General features: G+C 46.6%; 1 protein-coding gene across 1 annotated transcript in view; it reads left to right on the top strand.

Annotated features, from left to right (window-relative positions):
* The window catches only part of BCL2L13 (BCL2 like 13), a 74,163-nt gene that overhangs the window by 20,784 nt on the left and 44,486 nt on the right, over positions 1–8,893 (top strand). The window contains exon 3 of the mRNA XM_019544536.1: positions 8,605–8,712. Coding sequence (XP_019400081.1) covers positions 8,605–8,712 — 108 coding nt within the window. The remainder of the gene's footprint in view (positions 1–8,604; positions 8,713–8,893) is intronic.

Below are 8,893 nucleotides of genomic sequence, written 5' to 3'. Positions count from 1 at the left end.
GGCTGACGTGAAGGTATCCAGCTTCTCAAGGTGTTCCTTCACGAGGTCAGCATTAATGGAGGGCAGGGGATCTCCCCCACCCGGACCTCCCTGTCCCGTAGCGGGCATGGGTGTCCCATGGGACTGATGAAAGATTGACACAAAGTACCCATTTAATAGGTTGGCTTTTTCCTGGGTGTCAGTTGTCAGTTGTCCCATCTGGTTCAGCAGGGGTGCAGTATTGCCTTTGCTTTTCCTCCGGCTCCCCACATATCTGAAAAAGGACTTTTTATTGGCCTTGATGCTCAAAGCTAGTTGGAGTTCAGTTGCAGCCTTGGCTTTCCTGGTTGGCTCCCTGTGGGACCTGACTAGTGCAGAATAATCCTCCTTGGAGGTGAATCGCATTCTCCATCCTTTGTAGGCCTTTCTTTTTAGCCTCAGGAGGTTTGCTAGGAGGTCCCTGGAGAGCCAGGGGGGCTGCTGTGCCCTGTTGCTGCATTTCCTCTGAGATGGAATAGAATTAGCTTGTGCACTGAGGATCGCTCCCTTGAGGAGCAACTACTCTTCTTGAACTCCCCTCTCCCTGGGGTTGTGGTCCCTTAGGGGCTCACTGACAAGCCTCCTGAGGTTGTCAAAGTTGGCTTTCCTGAAGTCAAGGACTTCCGTGTTGCTGACTGACTTTCCAGCTTTATGGCGGATGGTGAAGGTGATGAGCTCATGGTCGCTGTCACCCAGCTTCCCATCGATCACTAGGTTGCTGATTACGTCATCCCCAGTAGCCAGTACCAGGTCGAGCAGCACTTTGCCTCTTGTTGTCCCATAGACTTCTTGAGTCTGGTAGAGGTTATCCATGCATAAGAGGAAGCTTTGCAACCACTCAGATTTTGCTGAGTGATCCTCCCATGAGATGTCAGGTAATTGAAGTCACCCATGACAACCATGGTCCTGGAGCATGCAGCCTCAGCCAGTTCCCGGGCAAACTCCTGGTCAAGCTCGGGACTTTGTGTGGGAGGTCTGTAGTAGACTCCCACCGTTGTGTCCCCTGTGTGTTCCCCACGGATTTTAACCCAGAGGGTCTCCAGTCATCTATCCTGTTCGCCAAGATCAGCTTGCAGGAATGCATAGCTTTCCTTAACATAGACAGCTACACCCCCGCCTCTTTTACATGATCTCTGTACAGGGTATGGCCATCAATACCCATGGTCCAGTCATGGGTGGAGTCCCACCAGGTCTCCGTTATCCCAATGACATCATAATTATTTGCATTGAGCAGGAGGGCGAGCTCCTCCTGCTTGTTCCCCAAGCTCCTGGCATATGTGTACAGGCAGGCAAGTGTCCCCTTGGGGGCTCTTGCCTTGCCCACAGATTGTACCAGGGCTGGGGTGGGGGTGGGCTCCCTTAAGTGCCTTGGCCTGCTCAGTGGGCCAGCAGTGGCGGTAGTCCCCCTGGTCCCCAACGGGCTTAGTTTAAAGCCTGGTGGAGCAGGTCAGCCAGTCTGGCTGAGAAGAGCCTCCTCCCCAGGGGAGAGAGGTGGAGGCTATCTCTTCCCAGCAGCTCGCTGCCTCTCTCGCCAAAGAGTGGGCGGGGTCATGGAAGCCAAAGCCTTCCCGATGAACCAGCGCCGCAATCTTTGGTTGACTACATGGATCCTCCTCAGCCCATAGATGGAGACTGGGAGGATCGACGAGAGCACCACCTGTACCCCCAGACCCTTTAGCCCTGCTCCCAGATCCCTGTAGCACCTCATGACCTGCCTGGGAGCGCTCCGAGCTGTGTCATTGGTGCCCACATGAATAAGGAGCATGGGATAGTGGTCTGTGGGCTGGAGGAGCTTTGGGATCTTTTCCACAATGTCCCAGATTCAGGCCCCCGGGAAGCAGCAGACTTTGCAGGCTAAGGGGTTGGGATGGCAGGTTGTCACCTCAGTCCTTCTCAGCGTGGAGTCTCCCACAACAAACACCTTATGTTTTGTCTTGGGGAGAGTGGAGGCGGTAGCTGCAGTTAAGCCCATGTTGCCCGTGGAAGCTGGCAACTCAACAGGCTCTGAGCGGGGGCATAGTGGGGTTTCACCTGTGTGTCTTTCACCACTCCGGAGTCTAACTGGACTGCGTGCTCAAAATTTTTTTTCTGGTAGGGGTGCGTGATCAAAAAAGTTTGGAGACCACTGCTCTAGAGCACTGATTTTCAATAGGGGTGATGCTAGAGCAGGGTGGGCAAAATCTAGCTCATGGGCCAGATTGGGCCCATGGTGAGCTCCTGCCCACACAGCTTCTGGTTGGTCTCCAGGGAGACCCCAGGAGTGTGGGGGCATGATTGTGTGAGGCTGCAGAATTGGGGGCTCTGCCCTAGTGCAGCCTGGCTCAGACCTGTGCTCCCAGGGTCTCCATGGACAGTGGCCAGGAGTTGCACGAGCAGGGCTCATGGCCAGGTGGGGAGCTGCTTTGAGGCCAGGATCTTAAGGTGGGCACAGGACAGGACCAGGGTAGATCTGTGATCTGCTCCATACACATCCCTGCCCATAGACCCGCGCTTATCACAGGGGCATGTGGGCAGCAGATTGCGGCTCTGCTCTGGCCCCGTCCTGTGCTGTTACTGCTGCAAGAACCCGACCCTAGCCCTGGAGCAGCTCCCCGCCTGGCCGCATGCCCTGCTTTTTCTAGGGGATTTACCTAGAAAAGAAGAAATGAGACCCTTCAGATTGAGGGAATCACAGGAAAGAGACTGAAAAAAGGAAGTCTTATAGTAAAAATACATACTTGGAAATGCCAGGATCATGGGCCTGTGGCAGCATGGGACCAGGCCAGGCTGCGGCAGAGCCCCGGTTCTGCAGCTCTGTCCTGTTGTAGCCCCATGCTGTCATGCCCCCAGTTTCTTGGGCTCTCCGGGAAGACAGGCTGGGAGCCATGCAGGCAGGGGCTGCTATGAAATGGAGTCCAGCTGCCGCCCGGATTGACCATTTTGCCCAACCCTGCGCTGCCTTCTGAGGGTGTTGCAGTGTGCAGCCCCTATGTCAGGAGTTAAGGAATTACTCCTCCTCTCTCCTGCCAGGTACCTCAGTATCTTACAGGCGAGCAGTGTGCTGTGCTGCATGTATACATGGACCCATGGCCATAGGGCTGCAGAGCTGCACTTTGTAGCCTGGCTCATCTTCCATCCCTTCCCTTGCCTTCTCCCATGCTTCTAGGGCCAGTATGATGGGCTACAGGTGCACACGGCTTCTGTTGTCAACATTCAGGTCCCTGGAGGAGGAACGCTTGCCCACTCATATAGCACTAGGGCCTGGAAGGGAGCAGCTGGTGGAAAAAGCAGGGCACAGTGGAGTGAGGACCTGTTCTGGCCCATGCTTACCTGGCATGTACTGAATTCTAGATCAGTGGTTCTCAGCCAGAATGCCCCTGCATTCCAAAAAAAAATTATAAGGAGTTGTCTTGAAGTGAAAAAGTTAGAGAACCACTGCGTTAGAGGAATAGATCTAGCTGGAACTACATAATTTCTTCTTCCAAGAAATATCCTGGCATAACTTCAGACCCAACTGATCTTAGATCTGTGTCTAAAAATATTTGGACAAGTTCTTACAATGTTGGAAAACAATTGAATATGGGGTGCTTTAGAGCAGGGATGTCAAACCTATCTGGCCTGGGCCAGATGAGCAGAGCGGATTCATGAGCTGGGCTCGTGAACTGTGTCCCCGTTGTCCCCACTATCATGGTGGTGCTCTGCTGCCTGCTGTCCATAATGCTGTATTTGCACTCTGATTGGCTGATATATACATACATATACACACTGCATTTTCTATTTTAAACACTTCACCCATTATAATGGGAATCTCATAAATTCCAAAATGGCCAGCTACAGGGTGTAGGTTGTAGCCGTGTTGGTCTAAGGACATAGGCAGACAAGGTTCTTTGGGTGAATCTGATATGTTTTATTAGACCAACTTAAATAGTTGGAAAACAATTATTAAGCAGGCTTTCAGGTTCAAAAACCCTTTGTCAGGCTAAGGAAGTTTCAGCAGTTAGTGTGTGCTCTTCCTGGATGGAATGAAAAGTAAAGAAGCGAGAGGCTGGTTTAGTTGGCATTTTGGAGAAGAGATAAATATCACAATTTATTTGTCAATAGGTTGTAGTTCAATTCAGTATAGGGGCTACCTAATGCAGTAGTCTCTCAGAGTAAAAGTTGAGAAACTCAGCAGTAGGCCTCTATGTGCGTACAAGTGTTAAGTGGAAATCTGAGATCTATTGTAGAAGGCTAGGGACAGTCATTCAAAAAGCCTGAGCCTGAATTGATTCAATCTTTGAAGTTTATTCTAACCTGGCTAGGCTGAACCGGTTTGTAACTGGACAGACATTCTCTCTGGACTAAGGAAATGCAGCCATATGCCTGCAGTGACTCAGGTTAGAAGCCAAGGGGTGCTAGAACAGCCCTCCCCTCCCTTCCCAGAACTGAGCTGAGTGGGGGTGTGACAGAAACTCTGATTAGGGAAGTCTGCCTATACCATCCCAGGCTTTTCTTTGCTGGCTGCTCAAGGGGTAGGAGCTTGACCTTCTTCCAAGAATGCTTCATGGAAAGCCTCACATTCTCCCTGTCACTGTAGGCCAAAGGGAAAACCAACACATTTCTCAGCACTACCTCCTACGTTGGCTCCTCCTTCCATCAGAAGCCCTTCCGATTTTATCTGAGACAAGTCACCTTCTCATGTTAGCCAGTAATGTCATCATAAATAGATATTTTGACTAGGGACAGACATTACACATAAACCAATTTAAGTGATCAGAAATTGGTTTAAACCTGTAGCAGAACAGATGTTCAGTGCACATTAACCAGCTTGAAAATGGCTGAAACCAGTTTGAGATAAACCTGGTTGAATGTAGTATCAGACTTAGCTGATTTGGATCAAACCAATTTATATCTTGTCTGTGCCAGACCTCTTGCTGGTTTAAGATAAACCAGACACCCCCAGCATCCCAGCATGCTCTCTGGGCTGGGCGGGGCTCTCTGCTCCACAGCAGGGCTGGCCCCTCCCCTCCCCTCCGCTTCCTGGATGCAGTGGAGTCCATAATTTAAGGTCAAGGAATGTTTTCACTCCTTCAGATACCAGCAGAAGTGGTCAGACATGCCACTTTTAGTTAGTTATTCAGATTGACTTCACCACCAACAAAATGAAGGCAATGTCAGACAAAGAAAGTGTATGGAAGCAAGGCTGACAGTTGGTTTCTCAATTGTATAGCAGTCGGACTGAAGATGAGACTGGCTTAACAGTCTTTTGGAAGGAAGATTCTATTTAATTTCACTGTTTTCCATGTTATCACCTTGTATCTGAAAAATAAACCCTTAACTCTACAGTTCTATAGTAGGAAAATATTTATGCAGCAGGGAACAATTTTAAAGCTTTCAGATAATAAGCAGAATACTCTTCCATGACTAACTTTGTGAATTGGAGTTGTGGCATTTGGGGGCTGGGGAGGGGTTTTGAAGGATCCATTTGTCATCTAAGGTTTTGCATTAGGCTGACGTGTTCTTTCAAACAGAGATAGTTGTTTGACTTCCTAAGGAGCTGGTTAGTGCGAATTCTGGTCAGCCAAGGGATGCCGTTTAAAATCAACATAGGATGGTGCTTTTTCCTTTTCCTCATTTGCCAACAGCTTTGGAAGTTTCTTAATTGGGAAAAAGGGGACTGGCCTAAGAACTTTCCTGTATTTTAAAACTGGGCATTTCTTCATATTTTGAGGGTCAGAAGACTGTGGAGTTGCAAGAACCTGAAGTCCATTGATCTCTGCTCTAGGTGCCCCTTCTAAAGACACTGAAGCAAAGCATAGGTTTTTTGTGCCCAGGCATCACTGAATGGCTGCATATTGTTGGAATTATCAGCTGCTGCAAAGCTGTGGGTGTTACGAGATGGAAACCATTGACTTTGCAGCATTGGTTATCTAAACAGCTCTTTTGTATGCTGGCACCAGTGGAATTCTCATCCTCAAATTTTCCACATGACTTGTTATCAAGTATGACAGCCTGTGTCATGTGCGATCAACATCACATTAGTCCCGTGAGAATGGGTGGCCTTCTGAATTAGCTGCTTCCTTTCAACCAGGGCAGGGTGAGGCTTATGTTAAAGCAGAGCTATGTATGTGTATAAACTTGTTGGGCTTGATAGTGAAGCAATAATTCAGCCATTTCAAGAGGAAATGCATGAATTGATAATGCATTAGTGTGTGTCTCTTTGTTACCTAAAATGGGAGATGGTACCTTTCTGGAATTTTTGGGTCAGGGTGGGAGAGAGCGAGTACATCTGAGGCAAGAAGGGAGTCTCAGGAGCCAAGTAAGATTGCATCAGTCAAGAAAGAACAACTCTACTAGCCCACGATTTAGAGTCTTGGATGTAAGGTTAAAGGAAAGGGCATATTGTGTAGCTCCCAAAATTTACAAGAATTGTTTGAGGAAGATGGGAGGAAGAATGAAGTAACAATGCTGTCTAGACTGCAAATGTTGATGATGGGGGGGAAAATCAGGGGAAAGGGTTAATGATAGCAAGATATCCAGGAGCAGCAGTATACAGGAGGGGATTGGTGGGGAGTAGAGATGGAGTTCTGAAAATTGTCAGCATTGAGAGGATGGCAGGAAAGAGTATTCAGAAATAAAATCATTATGGAAGGGACAAAGGTGAAACCATGAGGAAGAGAGAAAAAGGCGAAGTCCATAAAAGAATACTGAAGGAATAGTCAGAGATAAGAGAGCTAGGAAAACATAGTTGCAGATGCTACCAAAGCAGAAGAAACGAGGACAAATGACTTCAATAATAGGTTTGTTCAAAAAGAGATGAGCTACTGAGAGTAGCTTTGCAATCGGAACAGTTTTTGGATTGAGTGGATGTGAACCATGTTTTACAGAATGCAAAGAAAGTGGAGAATACAGTAGGACACCATTGACTTGGTAATTGAAGGGCAGGGGGCAGGAATAGAATTGTAAAATGGAATAGGGTTTTTGTTTGTTTTTTGGTTTTTTTTAACATCACAGGAAACCATAACTTATATGAAAGTCAATAAGAAAGAAGTCAGAGAAGTGTTGAGAGTGGACTTATGAAAGTGATGTTTACATTTTTGGTCCTGTGGGTTGGGTGAATGGCATGGTCCTGGTCCTGGCACCCAGATCGGGCCCCGCACAGCTGGATCCGGCTCCGTACTGCCTTGGCCCTGTGCTTCTGATCTTAAGTACAGGACCATGCTCTCTGGCCTTCAGAGCTTCCTATAGATCCAGAAATCTGGCAGCAGGAGAGTGGCAATAAAGGCTGTCCCATGCCACCTGCCATATTTTCAGACCCTTAAGGAGCTCTTTGGGCTGAATGACATGGTTCCATGGCCTGGACCTGGCCTGTAGGCTGGGTGTTCAGAACTGCTGGGTTGAGGAAAGGAAAAAGAGGTGAATAGATGTCAAAACTCTGAGGTTGAACACTCTTCCCAGACACCTATTTTTTTTTATAGCTAGTACCTTCCCCAGAGAGCAACTGTTGAGTAGGATTTTTGGATCTGTCCCACTTGAGACATTGACTTATTGTGAAAGGTATCCATAAAATCCAGCAGGCAGTTTCTGAATAACTTTAATATTTAAAGATTTTTCACCTATTCAAAGATGGATTCTTTCCTGGACTACGATCATTCAAATAGCTAGGATTCTGCATTATCCTGAATGAGAAAAATGCCTTTGGCATATCTAAAATAATTTGCTTTAGTTGCATTGCTAGAATACTTAGAATATGACTGGAAGGTTTGCTTTAGATGATTTGTTGTTACATGTTGACTCTGTGAACAAGAGAAGAAATAAGGTAAGAAATAGTTAAAGATTTTGGGATTCTTCAATATCTGGAAAATGACACATCTGACCTGGTTGGCTAGCTTACTTGAAATTTGTGTAGCATTTTGCAAAGCTTTTAGTCTTGTATTTCATGTACTTTTGATGCATTACTGCTTTTACATAAGGCAGGTGGATATGAATAGACCAACATTGTGACTTCTTACGTGGTCTGCCTTGATTTTAGTGTGTCTTGATATTTCATAGACATTAAGACTGGAAGGGACCTTGCAAGATCATCAGTCCAGCTCCCTGCCCAAGGGGCAGGAAGTCAGTTGGGGTCAGGTGATCCCAGCAAGATAAGCATCCAGGTGTTTCTTAAAGGTATCCAGAGTAGGTGCTTGCACCACTTCTGGGGGGAGTCTGTTCCAGACTCTGGACACATGAATGGTAAATATTGATTGATTGGACTCATTGTTATTAGAAACCTATTACTTGTTTGTTTCTTCTGATTTATGATTATGCTCTTTAAAAACAGCTTTGCAGCTCATTTTTGGATTTAAGGTAGTTTTCATTATTTTGTTCATGGCCTTTCTTGTACTTGACTTGTTTTAGATATCATTATTTAAACATACATACATTCTATCTTGTGCACATCAGAGTGCTTTATTTTTCTGAGTGCATAATAAAACTTGTAAACATTTGATTTCACATTGTTGTGAGAAATTTAACTTCTATTTTTTCCAGTAAGAATGCTTTCTATTTTAATATCCATTAAATGCCTCCATTAATGTATCTGTCCTACAAACAGCATGCTTGACTAACCTTTCTGGCTTGTTTCAGGGACCCAACCGACAGTAGCATTACAAGCTTTGGAGAAAGAGATGCTAGAGAAGATTAAGACAGAAACTGAGGAGAAGCTAAAACACCTTGATGAAGAAATTTTGGAAGGTACATTGGGATTTGGACTTTTTCCCTAGGTCATTGCAATTCATAGTTTCTAGGGTCAGAAGGGACCTGAGCAGATCTAGTCCGAACCCCTGCCATGGCAGGAAAGAATACTGGGGTCAAATGACCCCAGCAAGATGTTCATCTAACCTCCTCTTAAACACCCCCAGGGTAGGAGCCTGCA

This window comes from Crocodylus porosus, unplaced genomic scaffold (assembly GCF_001723895.1).
Source record: "Crocodylus porosus isolate Cpor-Errol unplaced genomic scaffold, CroPor_comp1, whole genome shotgun sequence".
Taxonomy (NCBI): Eukaryota; Metazoa; Chordata; order Crocodylia; family Crocodylidae; genus Crocodylus; species Crocodylus porosus.
Note: the sequence above shows the minus strand (reverse complement) of the source record. Positions and strands in the feature narration are given on the sequence as shown.